This window comes from Dromaius novaehollandiae, chromosome 4, assembly GCF_036370855.1.
Source record: "Dromaius novaehollandiae isolate bDroNov1 chromosome 4, bDroNov1.hap1, whole genome shotgun sequence".
In the NCBI taxonomy this organism is placed as follows: domain Eukaryota; kingdom Metazoa; phylum Chordata; class Aves; order Casuariiformes; family Dromaiidae; genus Dromaius; species Dromaius novaehollandiae.
Genome location: NC_088101.1, coordinates 13,862,413 through 13,883,057, shown reverse-complemented (window position 1 = coordinate 13,883,057; position 20,645 = coordinate 13,862,413). Strand labels below are relative to the sequence as shown.

The window sequence follows — 20,645 nt, the reverse complement described above, 5'->3', positions numbered from 1 at the left end:
CAAATCAGGCATAAAAGAATTGTGACCGTGAACACTGTTTTGCTAAAATGTTTAACAATGTTTTCACAAAAGAACATGCAAAGAATTTCCAAGGAATAGTGTGTGGATCATGAAAGAGAGAGAATTTCTCATTCGGCTGGGTTTTTCTAGTAATCTGAAGTGCAATTTGTAGGTGTCACAACTTTTCAATCTAGAAAAAAACAAGTAGGATTTTCTTTTTATACATGTATTTTCAGAAAGGTCTAGTCAGGCTGGTTGATCATGCAGTGTGGTGACAGATGGGTTTTAACCTGTGTAAGTATGCAAGGTGATGCGTACTCATAATCTAAACTTCCCAATGCATGCTGAGCTGCACATTTGTTATAAGGAAAAGGTCACTGTGGACCGCTCAAAGAATGTAATAGTCCTTGCTATGATGGAGGTCTAATTGCAGCAATTAAAAGAAGGAAAAAAAGAAACTTCATAGAATATTTAGGTCTGGTCAAGTGGCTGAGAAATGGCAATGGATAATATATGATATGCGCCGTTAAAATAAAACAAAAATCATGCTGCCCAGCTGGGTGCCCTACTGATGACTGCATCATCAGAAGTTCAGAGAGGACTGGTAAAAAGAGACTGAAGCCATGGGCCTAGGTGGCTTTTTATGTTATTTAAAAAAAAAAAAAAAAAAAAGTGTTCTGCATATGACCAAATGTACATTAGATTGTTCAGAATAAGATACTGGACTTTTCACAGCTTTAGTTTAATAGGGTTTAACTGAGGAGGTAATGTGGGGAAAGGAAGTCAAGAAAGCACAGAACTGTGCAGAAATAAAATAGTGTTTGTGTGCTTTGTGGCGACTTTCTGTTCTGGACCGTTTTTCAAACAGGAAGCATTTTTTGGTGTTAGTTGTTGCCAGTAGGCTATAGTTCCCAGCAGGTCTGGTTTAGGTCAAGGTTCTGCTCTAAAACTTTTTCAGAACATCTTAAGTCTTCATTTTGACTTGAAATCACTCTAGCACGTGGTCAGGCCCTTTGCTAGGAATGAGGTTTGTTGGGGTACCAGCTACAATTCAGTGATGCCCTGTTTGGGGGAAATATATTGGGAAGCTGACAGTCAGGAGCTGCCTAAATTAGCAGACAGCTCTACAGTAGGCCTACTCTGGAGCACATCATTTAGCTTGGGAAGAGGAGTTTCCTTATATCAGGATGGTTACACAGGTCCCTTGTATCCATACACTTTCTTTTATTTAGACCAGCCATCATCTTTAGTAAATATGTGACATTCTGTAATGTCAGTGGGCCCCCATTAGACACATACCCAGCAATAAAAATTGTCCCATTTCTGCTGTATTTAGTCTGAAGCTAGGTTTGATACTAGTGAAATCAATTGATTTAAGGTAGCTGAGACCGACCCATTTTACATTTGACAATGTAGAGGTGCTTCTGCAGTGTAAAATAATTTCTTTAACATCAGGTCCTGTGACTCCATAGCATGTATTGAGCATTGAAATGACAGTGTTAAAGATTCTCTTCTTGTGTTTACGCAGCTGCACTCTGCTGTGTTGGGTCCTCTTCCCTCTTGATGGGTAGATGCACTGCAGAGAGCAAAATATTGAAAGAGATCAGTAGTATGCACGTCCTACAGGAAGGCATTTTTTGATGGCAGGTTTCTGGGGGCAGCTGCTTTCAGAGCTGAGTTGTTTAAACTTAGGTCTGGCCCCAATAAACATTAGTCACAACACTTTTACAGTAGCCAGTTATTCGTAAATTGTTTTGCTGTTTGTATTAAACAGTGGTTTATTTTCGAGTTACATCCGTGTAAAATAGCTCAGATAGTACTGATGGGATTTTTTGATTGTGTTGTTTTTTTCTGTTGTACAAACTTAGCCAAAAAATACTTGAATTTTTTTTCTTACTTTTGGTTTTTGCTTCTCTGCTCCCTTTCTTTAAGTCTTTCCCATGTTTTCTGTACGTCCTGATCTGCTGTCTCTACCATTCTTTGTAAGGTCTTTAGAGGATTCGCATCCATGCAGCTACTTTGTGGATGATTTAGATGAGAATGGGTCTACTGGAAATACTGTACTATGTAGGAAAAATATTTTAAATGCTGAAGGAGATTTTCCAGAAAGTCTACTTTTGCATTTAAAACAGGACTTAAGTCACTGTTGGGCACCAAAGTCCAATAATACATGCAGAAAAGCCTACATTCCAAAAAATGTTCCTTAGATGTTTATATTAATTGCGTGTCCTGGTGGGTGTATGTTTATATATATACATATATATGTATGTATATATAAACTTACATATGTGTATATATATGTATATACATACATATTAACCAGATGGCAGCGTGGTGTGAAACATAAGGAATGCAATAGAGCATGGACTGGAACACAGTACTTTTTCCAAATCAATATCTTGCCTTTTCTTCTGTGTGTGCCTTCAAGCTCTGTGACAAGCATTCCTGGCTGCACAGGGGCTCCTTTTAGGAGGGCAAGAAGTTGCATCTTCTCACCCTCTTCTGCAGCCAAGTAGTTGGGCTATCCTCCCAGGAAGTGGACGTTGGAAACCATCTCTCTCTTTTCAGATGAATCTTTTAGGGTGTTCTGCAGAGAGCAGCCTCCATTTCTGTGTTTTGAAAAGCTCTGTAAGTTATAAGCCTACTTTAAAGAGAAAGGCAAACTCACAAAGTAGATGAACAGACGTGGTGTACTGCCTGGGGTCACCTTAAGCTGCAGAGATCTTCCTTAACATTTCCTTTTACTGTCCTGCTCAGCATGCGAGTTTCTTTTGTTGTTGTTGTTGTTCTTTGTTTGTTTTGGTTTTTGACTCATTCTTCTCATGTATTTTTGAGGTCATCATTAATCATTTTTTGGAGGTACCTGACTTTTCCCATTGACTGTTTGGAGAGTTTAAGTGCCTCATGCTGTCTGTACTGCAGTCATGAACCCAACTTTTAGATACATGTATAGGGAAGTTGGTGGTGTCCCATTTGGTAGTTGTCTCAACTGGATCTCTACCTTGATTCTGTGGAGTAGATAGTTTGACTAGCAGATACAATTTTAATATCAGTAGGAAAAACTGCAGAAAACTGCAATAGTTGTAACCAACATAGATATAATCCTTCTTTCCCAGCCAGAGTTTTTCATGTGCCTGCTAGCCAGCCTGTATCTGCACTGAAATGTTACAGGGACTTTATACAGGAACATTCATCTTCTGAGTACTTACAACACTGTGCTTCATGTTCCATCCAATTTCAGTGTGCCTTCCGGATTTGAAGGGATAAAGGAACAAGAGATCTGCAACAAGATAATGACTAAAATGCTGGAAAACTACAGTACTTTGTTTGAATTGGAGGGTTTGAAAAAGGATGAAGAAAAGCCTGCATGCGAAGAGCTAGCAAGAATTATTTTGGTCAAAGTGAGTATCTCTAATATTTCATTTTCTTACAACAAATCAATAAGGCAGGCTCATTCCAGGCTTCAATTCAGAAATCTTTTAGGTAAGTGGGAGGCAGGCTCTGTCGTAATAATGTTCTCTGGTATTGATTGGGATGTTATTTCACAAGTCAGTTCTGTTCATAGGCTAATTTTTTGTCACTAGTCTGGAAGTTGATTCTTTTCAACAACTTTATTTTTTATTAGTTAGGGTGTTCACTGTTATTGATAAAGGAAATACATCTGCTAAAAATTAAACATTTTCAAATGAGGAGGAATGATTCCAGGAGGCATCCAAGCTTTCCCACATAGTGATCATTTATTCTCTGCACATCAGTGATTGATGGACTGTCATACTTTAAGACAGTATGAAGTCTTTAGCTTTTGCCACTCTGATGCCTGCTTGTTTCTCATACCTTCCTGAGTCTAAAAACCACCTGTTCTGACTCAGAACAGCTGATTTTGATGCACTCTAGAAGCCGCCATTTGTGAGTGCACTAGAAGAGAAACATTAATTAGCAATTACTATTTAAAGAAGAAAATATATTGGAGCCATTAAATAAAAAGCACTATGATATAATTAAAATACAGTATCTTTGGTGGGAAGAAGGCATGTACATAATATCAAAGGATGCTAAAGTTCAGAAAAAGTCACCAAAAATAAGTAAGATGGCCAAAATTTTTATAACCAAATTCTGGCTTATGGCATCTCCACTGCAGGAAGCAGCCTCAAGTTTGTGTGGAAAATGGTCAGTGAGGATGGTTTGCAGTAGCCTCATTTCCTCTTGTGTATTAGCTATGCAGATGATTACTGTCTTCCAAGGCACAAACTCCTGTGTTCAAGAAAGTTGTACCCAGCAAGGGGTTTTGCAAACACCCTCACTGGTAAAGTCAGCATAACCTTCACTGGCTAGAATGGAAGTGGTCAGATAATGAAGTGATTATAAAAACCTGGTGTCTTTGACCTTGGCAGAGGTGAGAAGTTTGGTGTGAGCTGGAGTTCTGCCAGTCAAGTGAAAGCATCTGACAGCATCTCTGTCTTTGCAATGACCTATTAGAGGGTTGTTTAATCTGAACTGCAGGGCAATCTGTATGAGTCAGACTAACGTGTCTTGAGAAGGGTTGGTTGTTTAAGTGTTTACTTAAGTAAGTAAAGGAAAACCCTTTAATCTTATAGCTGTTACTAACATTCACCTAAAATTCTTACATGGAAGGAGACAGTACTATTGATGACTCTTTTGCAGGGTCCTCTCTAATCTATATTACTGAAGTCACAGTAACTTCTGGGCAATGGAAGTGACCTATCTGGCAGAGGAGAGTGATGTTTAGCAGCTGGTGGTCACTTATGTATCAAAAACAGATTAAGAAGAACGTAATTTTAAAAAGCCACAGTACTTTAAAGAGCCCAGCAGAAAGTTTTCAGGTATGTCTCCTTCCCCTTCAAGCCTGAGTCAATTGCAAAAGCCAAAATAGTCTTTCACATCTAGGGACTTATATGTGATTGGGAATGCACGAAGATGGGAACCTGGGAGATTTCCCATGTTAGTTTGCAGATCTGAGCTGTCAAAATCCATGGTGACAACCAGAATTACTCCAACAAACTAGCCTGAAAGATTTAGTTACGCAAGTGAGATGAGAAATGTCGTCCATCTCTTCACCTCAGGAGACAGATGACTGCCTGGGAGGAATGAGGTATGCCCAAACAGAAGGGCTCACATTGTCTTTAGGTCTCATTGACAGCTTCCAAATTCTGCTGGCAGTCTGCTACAAACATTTGACCTTGTTCAGTGTTCCTCTAACTTAAGCAAGCCAAATGCTCCAATGCAAGAAATGCAAGCATCTAGCTTTATGTAGCAAAGCTACATAAGAAAAGTGTGTTGCAATTTGCCCGATAGCCCTTTGAAAGAATGCTTTTTGCCATTCCCAAAGGTTACTTTTCTTGTATCCTAGCAGATATCCCCTAACCTAGCCAATTTATATAATAATTTAGAGATGGTGCAGTAAAACGGAAAAACAAATGGTAATAAATGAAGTTCAGCAGAGGAAAGTGATTGCTAGTTTGCAATGCATGAACTGTTGTACACAGTAGGAGCTAGCTGATCCTTGTCATAAAAGAACAAATGCCTCAGAGATTTATTGACGTGACCTGGATTACAGTGTCCAGCAAAGAGCAAGTAATTTGTGAACAAAGTCACTGCTTCTTGAAAAGCCATTGGTGAATTCATATCTGCAGATGGTTAGAGAGAGATTTGTCAAGTACAGGAACTGCTGAAAGGAGTGCAAAACATAGGATGCCCAGGATGACGCTTTTGTAAACTAAGACCCTAGTGATTTTGAGGGTGTTAAATACAAGCATGAACCATGATGGACTGGGGGAGCAGGCACCATGGAAGGGGAAGAAAATGAGGACCTTACACCTGCTTGCCCTTTACTGAAGTCAGGGGAACTTAATGGCTTTTTCAGCCCCATTTTACACTGTGAGGAGGGGAAGGCTAGGAGAGTCTTGGTGATCTTGTTCACTCCCTTCTGACATTTAGACCTGGGGTATTTCTGTTGTCCCCTCCCCCAAGTCACTTGCTGTATTGCTACAGTTTCACTCCATATCACTACACTGCTGCCTTTCCTGTGACAGCCTTCACTCTCCTCCTTCCTCTCTTTTCAGTGTTTACATTTTTCTCCTGTATTCCCACAATCCCTGCCCACTATTTTTCCTGTATTCAAAGCCCATTTGCCCTTCTTTCTTACTCCAAAGAAAAGGCTGGTATAAGGCATTCTAAAGTGAAGTGTAAGAGCTCTAGCACTCGTGATACATGGCCTTTCCTCCGCTCTAGTCTCTGTGCACACATGCTGTAGCTTATTCTTAGTTTGTATTTCTTTGTCATCCTATCTTTCATATTCTTGAAGGTGGAGATAGTTTTTCTTCTAGGTTAGTAAAGCGCTGCTTGTAATGTGATCTGCCTTATGGCTCCTTGTGAATGTGCAGTATGGGGAGCAATATGAGCTTATGCAGTATGGGCTTACTGAGATGCTTTTCTATGACAAGCGTTATTGCCTCCTTTTGTTTGAAATGCTGCTGTTAGTCTTGCCTGAAAAGCTCCCAGAATGAAGGTGGTGGTGTTTAAAGGAAGTTAGTTTTTGCATGGTATTAAGAGCTTAACCTAGTGATGATCAAAGCAGTCAGCGATGTTCCAGGTGCCTCCTTGATTGAGAGTTTGGAAAGAGCAGCTGTAAACTTGAACATTTTTATACAGGGAGAAGAATACCACACATTTACAGAAGGACTGAAATCAAAATATGAAACCCCAAAATAGTGGTTTACAAAGAATAAAGATTAAAAAAATACAACTTCAAACAATCTACTTCTAGTGCTAGAATACACCTTTCCAAGTTGTCCATCACAAACTAGCCCTGCTTTTTCTTATCTTTTGCATGGCTGTAAGCTCTTAATTTGGTGCAGAAATCTCAACTGGAAGAACAGAAGCCTACCTGTGGTTGGTATCTTTGTACTGGGGTAATACTATTTCTCCCTGCAATCTCTGGTCATTCTGGAGTTGGCTTAGGTGCATGTTCTCCTTATGTCATCCACTCATAAGAGTCTTCTTCTGAAGCCAACATCAGCATTACATCATGTGTTTGGAGCAAAAACTCAGAAAGAGGGGAGTAGTGGCTCATGCCATCTCATCATGGTATGGGAATGTACCTCTTCTCATACACCCTGTCATGTTCACCACCTTTCTGAACTCATGTGACTCCTGATGCCTCATGATCTGAGTATCTTAAGATCTTTCTACACTTTGGCAATAAAATTGATGGATTTTTAAAAGGAGGAAATACTGCTCTCTTAAAATGAAAATAAGAACGTGTGGATCATTCAGACAAAGTCATGAAAGCATGACACTTCTCTTTGAGCAATGTTATTGGAGAGGAAAAATTGCTCTTGAGGGGAGCAAGTTGCGTCTCGTCCACCATGTTGGACATAGCTAAGGGAGGCTGCAATGCTGCAGACTTCTAGAAGGAGGAAGAGCATTTCAGTCAGGTACAGATTGCAAGGGCTCAGAGAATCTGTAGTAGGGGAACCAAAAGTAAATTAATTCCAGAGATGGGAAGAAGAGATGTGATTCCACAGGGCTGTTGTTAGATGAATTGTTTTTCTTGCTACACATGTTCAGTGAGGGGGTTTAGGAATACCTTCACCCTGATTATACTTCCTCTTTCAAAGATTACTCAGTCATGGGGAAAGACAACTAAGTTGCTCCAGGCAAAGAGATTTCTTGGCTTGTTTTCTCAATGGGTGATAGTTGGGAAAGTAAAGGAGCAGGAAATCTCTGCAAGCCACATTCCATCTCTGCTTTGTTCCCAATTCTGTAAAGCCTCCTCTTGTTCATTGCTCAGGCGTATCATAAAATTATAGTTGGAAGTGGTGGGGAATTTTTCTCGATAAAACTCTATGTAAAAAAAAAAAAGTGTGATTTTCACAAAATGGAAGCTTTCTCTTTAAAACAGTTTCCATTTCACTGGGGAATTGAGCTTTCAGATCCCTGATGCCTTGCCTAGAAGGTCCTCAGTAGTTTCTCACTCCACCTGATCAAATGAGATACACAAAATCTTCTAGGCAGGTAGCCAGCAGGTGGAAGCATAACACGTGCTTTCTTTGGAAATATAAATTTTTTAGAAATTCCTTTCCATGAAAGAATTAAAAATTTTGACTTTTTGTTCCAAAATAGTTTGGCTTTTTGCTTTTTGATTTTTGTAATGTAAGAGGTTCCATTTGCAGCCAGCTATTATTATAATCCCTAAGACTTTTGTCTAAGCTTTGATTTAATTTCCTGACATTGTGAAGGTCTGGGCAAGCCTTAGTTCTATTGATTGATAGGCTCAGCTAGTTAGAGAGAAATGAGTGGAAGAGCAGGTTGAGTGTTCTGATTAGCTATCAGCTCTGTGTGGTATATTTCAGATTTTGAAGGTTCATAAATAACTATTTCTTTTCTTGTTGGACAGTGTCACTTGTGAACTATTTATCCTCTGGCAGTATATCTGAACTGCTATGCATTTATCACATTGTAAGTATACGTGTGTTATAAGACAATGTTATTTATGTTCTGTTTTGAAGCAGAATTCCCAGTGTGTTAAAGTATAGTCCTGATTGATTTTTGGGGCAATAAGCTCAGTGATAACTCATGTATTTAAAGATTAATCAGTCTGAGTTGCAGTATTGTCAATTTTATGATCTGTCTGAATAAACTGGTTTAAGAAATCTACAGTAATAACAATAATAATGCTTTTGATCTAGGGCCTTTCATGTCCAAAGATCTTAAAAGTGCTATTCACATAGTCCTGTGTTGTACAGTCAGCCACTGCTGTACGGTTACAACAGTAGTGAAATGAGATCTTTGAAAAACAGTGAAGAAGGTGGTTTTTCCAATGATCAAAGATAGGCAGCAAAGAGGATTTTTATTTAGTCTGAATGGCCAGGGGAATCTGGACAGGCAAAATATTATGAGACTTGTCCTTGGAATTAACTCTTTCACTGATTTCAGGTAAACATGTCAACTTCTGTGGTATGATGCTTTTTAGGTTGCTATTGTCTTAGAAGAAAACACACTAAGTATTACATAGCCATGCAAGCTTGTTTTTTGCTTTTGGTTTTTTTTTTCTTTCTTTCACCTTTTTCCTCTAATGCCTTCTTGACAGAGCACTTTTCATTTTAAGCACCAGTCAGCTGAGAGCAGAGAAATGTTTACCCTGGAGTGCAAGCACTGGTGTGATGAGGGTGTAATGCTGCTCCTTGCTTGATTACATATTTTGGAAAGGAATGCAAAAGGCCTTTCCCTTCCTTCCCCTTTAGGTGGTAGAGCAGATAGTCCTGTTCCCCTGATGCAGAAGAGAAAGCAAGCCAAGTTATAAAATTAAAATTATAAAATTAACATTAATTTAAAATTGAAATGAAAAAGTCTAGTAAAAAAAAAAAAGCTCAATTTCAAAGTTCTAAATGTTGTGAAGGTGCATTCTGATGACCTCTGGGCAGGAGGATTTCACTCTCTTAAGAGCTATGGGAACTGGTCTCTTGGTGGCTTTTGCAAAAAAGAATAGTTTCAAAACAACCCATTTATTTTAGATGGTATTAACTTCTTGCAGTTTTTATCTAGTTTATTCCCAGTCCACTAACAAAAGCTGCTACTTCAGTTGGGAGGATTAGCTGGCAAAATAGATTTTTGTACTTAAAATGTCAACAAAAATGTATGTGCTGTGTTCTGCAAGCCTGCAGTTAGATTTTTGAGGGGGAAAACAAGACCATCACATGCAACTGCATCTGTAACCAAGTGGCTGGTGCTTAGTCAATGCCCAACTCAGCTGCACAAGCCCCCAAGTCTGGGTTTTAAATGAAGGAGAATGACTTCAGCAGCACCGTTTTAAAGTTGAGTGTTCGCTTGTGCATTCAGTCAAACACCCAGACCGCATTGTTCAGCTGTTGGCAGAGTTTGAGCCTTTCATCCCTAGAAAGGACTAGGAAAGGTATGATGGTCAGAAGATTCTCCACACTGGCTTAACTTTGCTCACTTTGCAGTCCGTGATAAAACTCTATTACCACAGAGTACTTTTGAAAATCAGAGTGTTTCTGATAACTTCATTAGGTGCAAAAGCAAGATCTTTACTAATAAATGTTTCCTTCCCCTTCCTCAGTTGTTTCAGCTTAGATATCTTAGCATGAGGGTCTAACCCCTTGATAAAACGAAGAAGCTGCTGAGAACTCACTGACTCCACAGTTGAGTGGGCTCCCCTACACTCCTATTCTGAATAGTTAATCTTCTCTGCCACCTCAAGACTCTGGCCCCTCTGATGATACGTGCAAAGGACACAACAGCAATTCCTATTTGCGTCAGGAAAAAAAGCACCCACTTCTAATCCATGTTATGCTGCTCCGGCTAAGCTTGCAGGGTCTGGATAGTTTCCTTTATGCTTCTTTCATGCCTGGGACCATTCTGGCATGGTGTTAATGATTGGGTTTCAGTATTGGATTAATTCTTTCCCCACAGAAGTCAATGGGAACTGATCCCTTTTGAAAATCCTTTCTAAAGGTCTCAACCAGGGTTTCTATTTCATTCAGTATTCCCTCATTTGGGCAGGTCATGCTAGTTCCCTCCCATCTGGGCCAGAGAGCATCAGAGCATAGGAGCAGGTTCAAATAAGAGGAAAATAGGTGGAAAGTTCGGGGGTTGAGAAAGAGCACCTGTGGAAGTCTGTCTCTGGTTTTCTGTTTAATATTTCCGCAGCTAGTATTTACTTCACAGCTGTCCACCAGTGAGCAGATGGGCATGTTTATAATAAGGGTATATAGTGATTCAGCCAGAATGACATTTTAAGATGTGAGCTGACAGGAAATCAGCAATATGAGATTTGTAGGGGAAAGTTTATAAGCCTCCAAACCCTTCACCTATAGTAGACTGTTGAATCTCAAGTAGGGAGGACTGTTATGTTTAGGCTGTGATTCAGGAAGGCAAGAGAAAGATCAGATGAGCCTCAAACAATTCCTTGTATAATTTTGAAAAAGCTTTGTAATGCTCCTAGCTCAGCCGTTTTTGACAACTCCGTATATGTAGTGTTAAAACAGAATACTTCTGCTCTTGAAAGTCAGTAAAGCACTCACTAGATTATAAACTCGTGGTGTTACTAAATACAATCCTGAATATTTACACAGATATGTTAAAGCTGAAGTATATAAACTAAAAAACAGTTTTGGTGATATTTCTTTAGCTAGAATTTCAGTACAGCAGTATTTTCATTTTAGCACATTATGGGAATAAAATAGCTAAGATTTAGCACATTTAAAGGGAATAGAGGCCTATAACAAACTTTACTTTCTATGCTGCTCTCCATATTTCTAGTATGCTATTACTCCTTTGAACACAGTTGGCAAATTTTGCAGTTGAGATGCTTAGTAACTTTGCTTCTACTGTCTGGCAATTTTTTTTATAAAGAAATGACCAGTGGTAATATCATTGCCCATCACCAAGTACCATGAATGTAGAGAAAATAAAATCCATATGTGTCGTTGTGTCCCCATCTGTATTTGCATGTTTCATTCATTGTCAGTTTGTGGTTTTTTGTTTTGTTTTTTATTTTTTTTGGGGGGTCACATCGTGGTTTAGGAACCCACTTGGGAGAAGTCCCTGTCAGTCAGTACGACAACATCTTTAGAAAGGGAAGCATCAAAGTCAGCACCAAGAAACAAGGTACAGTAAAATGAGCATGTAAGCCTCTGCTCTAGCCGGCTCTTTCTTAGCATCCTTGCTGTACCCATGGGGAAGAAAGGGGTTTGGTAGGAGGGTGAAATTTTTCTACTAACACATCTCTCAATTCCTCCTCTTCAGATTTTCCCATGTTTATTCTGTGTCTCATTAATCACTAAATTAATCGAGTTACACAAAATAATAGGCATTGTTCCCAATAAGTTGGCAGTGTCAGTGCTATCTTTGTAACAATGGCATATTGCAAGCAGTCAGAATTGTTTCAAAGTGACAAGGTGTAAGACATTTTTCAGCCTGTGGGGCTTTAATTCATACTGGCCTCTGCCATTAACTTCGTCTGTAATACTTTTAAGGTGCGATCTTCAGAAAGTCTCATCGCTGAATGAATTCTTCTTCCCATTATAACTGAGTAGTGAGGTGCTCATTGACTGCAGTAGAAGTACTATGCATTCTTGAAAAGCCCTCCTTTAAATACTGTTAAGGTCACAGTATGTCCAGTAGTTGTCTGGTTGGTACATTTTGGTGCAACTGTAATAGCCATTGCTTTGCAGAATTTCCAGGTGCCCCAAGGCTTGTAGTAAGCAGGGCTGAGGGCAACTGATGAGCAACAGAGCTTACTGTGCAAGGTACACAAGGGGACAGGCATGCTGTATGTGTCTGACTATGTAGGTTCTTGAAAATCTGATCTATCCTGTAAATCCCAGCACCATTTGACTTTGATTGCCGGCAGTGAACATCTCAGTTTCCATATTAAGAAAGAGTTCTCTTCTCTGTGTGCTGGAAATCTTACAGTGGTAACTAAAACAATATAGCGACACTGAAGACTCTATAATTTACTGCAGCATCATATACTCCTTTTAAAAGTAACGTTGCTGAATTCTGTGTATGAAAAAGTCTTCTCCGTGTGAGTATTTTGATTTTTAGATCAGAAATGCAACCTAGCTATTCCAAGGCTGATTTAGAGCTGTTGTAACATGAGATGCATGTCCAGAGAGGCTGAATTTCTCCCACAGTTAGGTCATGTTTTTCCTTTAGATCATGCTTTTTCTAATTATGGATAACTTTACAGTAAATAGATAAATCAGACTCCTGCTTTCAGAATTGCAGGGAGAATAAAATGTTCCTCTACTACTGATCTCAGCTCTGTTGTCAAAGGGCACACACACACATTATGTGAACCCAGCAAGGAGGACAGTGTTGCTGTGTCACTTCGTCAATGTTTGATTTGTTTTTTTATCTAAAGCTCTGCTTCAGGCTTCTTACTGGTACTTCAGCCATGAGAAGCTGAATTGTGGTCATTAACTGATTATATGGCACATAAGCCCTGCCAGCTGATATATGACAGGTACTTACAAGTTGTGGGGATGGGTTTGGAAGATGAATGTCTTTGCTCACTGAACTCCTCATCAATGTCAGGAGAGGTTACATCCCCTACAGACAGAAAGATACCTGTTACTTGGGTTTTAAGTCCTAGAGGAGAAAACAGCCAATTACCTAAAATATAGTCTTTATAACCTTTTACAAATTGTGGAATTATTTCTGCTCGCAATATCACCTGTTAAACTTTATCAGTATTGAGTAACTGGTCCCCTTGGACTGCTAGAAACATGTTTTTGTTTTTCTCCTGGAAAATACCGTATTACATAGCCATAGTTGCCAACATTCAGGCATACCACAGGGTTATTACTATGTTTGTCATTTCCTTTTTTACACTGCATAATGTTTTTCCACATCTATCTGTTGCTTTTGTATCACAATTCATGACCTTCGTATGTGTTTTGTGGCAATCTCTACAATAATTGGAAGTAGGTTAAGGTTGTACTGAAGTGAAGCAAAGTGACCTTTAGCTGTTTATTAAGAGGTACGGTCTCAGGTAAGAGGTCACATATATAAATAGCCTTGAGAGAACAAAAGCAAATGAAAGGGGAACTGAATAGGTTATTAGTTTAATGGTTGAAAAGCAGTGATGCGTTTTTTGCAAACTTAAGATCTTGCTTTTTATTACTCCTGTCTGGAAGAACTCTGCTGAATTCCGATTACTAAAAGTGTAAATGATAGCAAGGTAGGAGAGCAGATAGGTACCAATTTGGCTTTATTCTTCTGGCTTTATTTCAATAGCAACTGAGGTGAAAATTTCCTACATTAATACTAGATGTTTCATCCTTCATTATGTGGTTTGTTTAGATAAAAGAAAGTTTAATGGCTTTGCTAGCATTGTTTCCCCTTCTAACAAGCATGTTTTCACCGTTTCCTGAGTACAATATACTCAGGGTAGTTAATTAGTTAATTAAGGAAAGGGTAATTAATGCCTACTAAAGAGAGATTTTTTTAAATTTGCATTCATATTAAATCATTGTCTGTATTTTTCCTGAAGACATCCATGTCCCTGAACAACGACGGTATGAACTGACACCTGAATAAAAATGAGTTATTCCATCAGGTTAACATTCATGAAATATACTGTGGCCACATGAATTAGAAAATGCCTTTAAAATTCTACACAATTTTAGTCTTTAAACATAGATTTTTTTGGTATTTTGCGTGGCTTATGGAGTCTTAATCAACCATGAGCTATTTTCCATGCTCACAGAGAGAAAGAGATTCCTTATTTTCTTACATTGTGAGTAGGAGGAAGAGCAGCTCTGTAATTGCTGTTGCCCTTTTGCTTGTGAACAGGCACCCTTGATAGCACTGCAGACTGTCTCATCTGAGCTGCCATGCTCTGGTGGAACCTTGTGCAAGGGGCATCACTGGGATGGGTAATATTCCCTCATCCAACATTAAACAAAGAGAGAGTCAGAAACTCTGAAATTCGTTGTGTTTTCTGGACTGCCACATGGACAACACTGTTATGCACTTTTCTTATAGCTTATGGCAAAATTGCAAATGTGACCCTGCTGACACCTACCTCAATCAAAGGCTGCATAGCTTTGGTCTATGGGATGCTGCTGAGAGAAATAGAATATTGCCACTGTACAGCTGCTAACCCAGTACAGAAGCAGCTGCTACAGGCTGTCCCGGTGTGATCAGCTATTGCATCTGTTTTGTGATCATTTTCAGCACTGAATTCACTGGATGATGCTATTAATAGCAGGTCATCCTACGTAAGAATGCCTGTCCCAGCTCAGATTTGAGATCCATCTAGCCTAGCGTCCTGCTTCCAGCAGTGGCCATAAGCACATGACCAGGAAGGAGTTAAGAGCAGAGCAAGGCATGTCTGATATTTCCTTCAATTGCTCTTCTGACCAGCTTCTGACTAGTCTCGAGGCTTTCCCGGCCTTGATGTGGTTTGTGTATTTAATAATGTCCAAGGTACTTGTCCTATCACCTTTTGCACCCATGTAAACTTTTTGTTTCCACTATGTCATCTGGCAAGGAGTTCCACAAATTACTCCCTGTTATGTTAAGAACTAATTCATTTTGTTTTAAACATGACTTCTACTAGAGTCATTTGAGGACCACTTTTTTTTTTTAATTGAAGGAGACAGAGAGCAGTCCATCCTCTCTCCACCACTCATGATTTTGTAAATCTCTGTTGTATCCTCCCTACAAGCTACCATGACTTTTCCTTTTTAATGAAAGATTAGTACTGACATTTGCAGGTTTAATCTCTACATTGTCAACAACTGGTTCCTCTATCAGGACCCTTGCGTAGGAGTCTGTCATTAAGCAAACAAGCATGTGTAATAACACTTCTATTTTGGGACACAGGGCCAAATGTTCTTATGGTGTATATTGGATGACATTTTGCTGAAGTTCAGGGAGCTGCACTGCACCTTCTTTATATCGGAAGAGAATGTGACTCCATGTTTCTGTGAAAAACTAGTTTGTAGCCCAGTTAACTAAAAGCTTCACAGTGACAGAAGTTTGCATTTTTTTTAAATAAGGCCTTCTTTTATGTGTTAACAGGTTTTAAATTAGACCTGATGCCCTTTCTAGCAGCCTTTAAAGCTTGAACTGAAAATTCAGTGGGTCAGTTCCCTTTGATTGTACAGTTTTTGAGGCCAAAGAGAGATTAATTAACAATCCAAATAGGGAAGAAAGGATGAACACAGTACTGATAATGAGTTTGTTTCAAAGATACCTTGGAATGCCAAGTTATCAGCACAATAAGTTTGTCTGCATCATTAAAATAGAGCACATTGTATAATCATTGTTCTTACTAACTCTTTTTTCCTAATTCCCTCCTAAGCTAATTGTAATCAAATGCATTTAAACTCTTGTGCTCAAATGCTTTTAAATTCTGGTTTTAGAGTGTAGTGGTGTGCTACAAATACAAAAGAATATAAATTCCCTTCATTGTGCAGTTTATCTCTGAGACTGCACTTCACTGAGGTTGAAACTTAACAATTTTTATGTCCATTCAACATTTTGTTGAAAATGGTAAAAGCACGGGTTGTATTTTCTTCAGTTTGAACTCTGCATTCCAGCCAGATAACAGTGCAAGATGCAAATATGCTGTATGTATTCCTCTTAAAAACAGAGGAGCCAGCACAGTTTATTCTGCTTCAAAGAAGAAAAAGTATACTGAATAAACAAAGGCTAGCTATAATAATAGCTATTTTCTCATTCTGTTGTAATTTACCAAGATTTTTTGAAAGGTTCTCATCCTAGAGCCAGTAGTATAATTATTTGTGATGCGGGAGATCAGGTTCTGTTTGTGCCAGGGTGAGCGTTTCTTAGTCTCTTCTGGTGATGTTAGTCATCTCACTAAAATTAATTTAAATACATAATTGTAGGTAGTTGGTCACCATCACCATTCCATCAGTCCTGGTCTGTCTATGTAGGTAAACATAAAGTGGAATAAATGCAGCAGTAGTTGCTGAGAAAGATGCATTGCCAAACAGCTTATAGCCTGGCTGTGATTCCATCTCTCCTTTAAGGATGCCCTTGACCTACTGTGTTTCTTCATTCAGGTGGGTGGAAGGTAGAAGCTGGTGTACTCTACCACCTATCTTTATTAGCATCAGCTAATAAAAGGATTATTCTCTTGAAGAATAAATAGGGCAAAGAGTATTCTAAGGATGCTCTAATCTTTTCTAATCATTCAGATCTCTATAGTTAATTGGTTTAAAGCTTATATTGAGGTGGAGTCTCATGCATTTAAAACCTGCATTTTGTATGACTTGCAAAGAATCTGCCAGAGGGAAAAAATTGTTTTGCTAGTAAGTTATCCTTACGGAGGAAAAGGGCCTACTGCTTGGGTCAGTATAATGTATGTGTTCTGGGTGCAAGAGCTCGGGGCTGGGTTCACTTGAATGAAGTGAGTTCTTTTCCTAGCTTTGGGGTTATGGACAAGTCATCTGTGCTCTATACTGATTCTTGACAATTATTAACATTTATAGCAGTATTACTGAAGAATCTTATTCTCAGGTCAACAGCCACTGCTGTATAAACCCAGAGCTAAAAAATGGTCTCAGGCATGCCTGAGAGAGCTAATGGATTTGTTGAGCTGTTTGAGCAATATAAAGTACTGTGGAGTTTTGGTAATGATAGTAATGCAGCTTGCAAAAAATAACAGTCCATGATCCAGAATGGGCCAATGAAAGCTGTTGTTATATGGTAAGGTTAGGAAGGTATGAAAGCGTCTAAATTCACTAGCAGATGTAGATGACTAGAAGCTTTGCTTTATGCTGATATGTTTCTGACAGGGCCATTTGTCAGCAAACATTGCTTATCAAAGATAGAAAGTCACTTGGATACTCTCTAAGTTTCCCTCAATCTTCTCCCTTCTTGCTTAGAAGAAAAGAGGTTAGAGAAACTTAGTCCAAAACCTTGTTTTTGACAGTGTCCTGTACAGATTCTGACTATTTACTTAGGTTCAAATACTCTTTTTAGTGGAAAGTTTTCCTAAGTAATAGGATGGCATGGTGGGGCTTGATGCTGTGGTCAAAACCTGCCCGAACTAGAGGACTTGCTGGAGAGACTCTGTTGCTTCATTCAGAATTGACAGATGGGAGGTGACGGTTTTCCCAAGTGGGATTGTCTTTTTGGGGTGTGGGGAATAAAGGTGGTTGGTGGCAGCTGCTCAAAGTGAACAGGAATTCAGATTATTTTCCGGATGGCAACAGTTAGGTTACACTGATGAGTGAGCATGCACAGGTGAGCAAAACAGTGAAGGCCTCTACTGCCTTCCAGAAAGAAGAGGCATGAGCTTGGTTAGTGTCACATATGGTGTCCCTGAGGGTTTTTTTTGTTTGTTTGTTTTGTTTTTTTGTTTTTTAACAAGGGAAGGGAAAGGTGGTAACTGAGAATCAGACATACTCTTCATGGCATTCTCTGGAGGTCCCTAATGGTTTCGAAGAATGATGCTCTGGTACTACTTCTGTTTGAGACACAGGCTTGTCATTTTATGGCTCCATGTTGATTTCTCCCAGGTGGATGGTAACTGGGTCATTGCTTTTAAAGGAAATCAGGCTTTAAAGCAGAAAGGATTTCACTCCACAGTTTAACAAATTTCACAAGCTAAAAACGTATGAATAGAAATCTCAGAAATTTCTGAACTGAATTTGCAAATTTAAGTAGTTCAGAGGTGCACAGAAATGTATATAGCTAATTATGTAATAATTATTTTTTATGCAAACACAGAAGTTGATGCAACTGCATAATTTTTATCATCAGAAACCCAGACAGACATCTGTTCTTTAAGTCTTCCCAAATATGACTTAATTTGACTAGCGTTTGACATTTTTAGTACTCCATGTGGATTGCAGGTGCCTAACTTTATATACACATGTTTGAAAGTTATGACTTATGTTTATTATTTGAATCCCAATAGCAGAAAGTGCTCTAAAAGAGGTAGGGTCAGATTTCTAAAGATGTACAGTTTTTTAACCTCTGATAGTAAAGTTAGAAGTGGATGTAGCTATACTCAAATATATCTTAAAAGACTTAATATTTTTGAGCTGCAAGTTTGCAGGAGATTTAAAGACAAAATATCCTCCAAAATGTACTTTGTCACTGAAGTGTGTCATAATATTAGAAATGAGCACATGTTCTTTCTGCCTTCTGGGATTTAAAGGGTAACATCAAACTGACTGCCAGTCACTTAGGAGCTAATATGTAAGAATGAAACATTGCTAACAGCAGGTTCTCAACTTCAGTCATGTTGGAGGTTCTGGTTTTGCTTTGTTTGTTACAAGCTTACACAGTGGTTTGTGAACCTATACAGCCTAAAAATGTGACTTTTAGGCTTGCCTGGTTCCTTCTGGCAGCTTTTATCTTTCACCTTACATCTTTTGTTTTAGCAGTGGAAAGTCCTTCCCCTTCTCTTATTTAATGTATAAATATGTTTTATAGTTCAAATAAGAGAAAACAGCCAGTTTATAGGTGGAGTCATTATAATCCTGGCTAATTATTGCCTTGTAAGAGCCACCATGGGTTGAAGGCTGGTAGGGAGAGGACAGGGAATTTGCAAGTATTGGAATAAACTGTAACTATGATCTTTTTAGAGAACTGTAGGAATATGTTTGTGTACACTCGGTCTAGTACAAATACAGGCTCTTGCCACAGTCAGTATTGAGCAGACTTGTACAGGTTAATGTTTAACATGTTTCTAGCTAGAGCTTCATGCTGAATTTTCAGCATGCATCTCTCCTGTTCCCTTGGAAGCATTTTTTCTGCATAAACAAAATGCATTTTTATACTGAAACACATCTGTCTGTATGTGCTGTTATAGAATCCATGAAAAATTATTTAATCAAAGGATTATCTGCTTTTAGGCTCACACATTCTTGTTCTCATTTTTCATCTCCGTTCAACTTAATTAAAGCAATTATTGTACTGCTTGATTCCTGCAATCACTGACTGCTACGTGCTCATCTTAATAGAGTTCAGCCTGCGATAAGCCTGATTCTACACTATCTGCAGGAATGCTGATTTCTAACTTCTTCTAGAAACACTGAAAGAGGAATTTGATCTAACACACCTACGTGACTCACTTCTCTGTTGAGTCATTTGTCTGCAATGACTTGAAGTTAAAATTAGAGGTCTACTTACAATGAAGACATAGTGACATGAAAATGGGGGGTAGAAAAGACCTATAAAATCACCTTGAAGATCATATTACAGTATAGAAGGTATTTTCTGATTCTTTTTCTAGTTCAGAGGCAAATGTTGCAGGAACAGGCAGCTTACAAGTCTTTCTAGATAGATTATTACACAGTCTAATGGAATTTCTAGTGGAGTCTTAATTCATTTGTTTTATCATTCTGTATGTAATATCGTATAGCTTGCTGCTTTGGCAACAGGAGGAAAAGTATTTTGGAGATCTTTCAGTGAAACGCATACATGTCATGTCACTTTTTAATTGCCTGCTGTTGATTAGAGGGCCATAAGAAAATGTACAAGTTGAGCTCAGGTATATGTAATACCACTTTACTGGTGTGCTTGGAAGTGCTGTTTCCCTCTTCAAAATCTCTAAGGCCTGAGTCTACTCTTTTTACACAGTTTGCAAACAGCATTCTTCATTGCTGGGAAACAAAAGTGCTTGAAGGTTGGGTAGCTGGAGTGAACCTTTGTGGTCATTATTTCAGCTCTTCAGATTCCTTTGTTAGTTAGCTATACAGTATTGTGGAGCAGGAGAAATATATATGTAAAACTAATTTATTTTCCTTGACAGATCTGTCTACACTTCATGGTTTATTGTGCAGTACACCCTACTGCCACTGCTGTCTGTTAGGCAGCAAATTCTTTCATTACTCTGTAATACTTTGTCATGCTGTGAAGAGGAGGAATACCATACATGGAGAAAGACAGGTTTCTCAACAATTCGTTTGAGTCTTTCCGACCTACTTACATGGTCTTCGGTGGAGCAGATCTGAATTTTGGCATAGCTTCACACTTTCTAATGCAGAAATCCTTTGGCAAACACAAATGTGTTTACACCTAAAACTTTTAACCAACAGGAAGGATCGAGGAATGTAGTGGGCACTGTGCTGACTTACCGCTGTTCCCTGGCTTTTGATGGTCTCATTGCTGTT

General features: G+C 38.8%; 1 protein-coding gene across 10 annotated transcripts in view; it reads left to right on the top strand.

Annotated features, from left to right (window-relative positions):
* The window catches only part of FAM13A (family with sequence similarity 13 member A), a 149,694-nt gene that overhangs the window by 31,811 nt on the left and 97,238 nt on the right, over window positions 1–20,645 (top strand). For 9 of the 10 annotated variants that reach the window (XM_064510460.1, XM_064510464.1, XM_064510463.1 and 6 more), the window contains one exon: window positions 3,242–3,401. In XM_064510460.1, the coding sequence (XP_064366530.1) occupies window positions 3,242–3,401 (160 nt within the window). Of the gene's footprint in view, window positions 1–3,241; window positions 3,402–4,748; window positions 4,842–20,645 lie in introns of those variants that run through there. The other variant, XM_064510468.1, reaches the window with a different exon arrangement.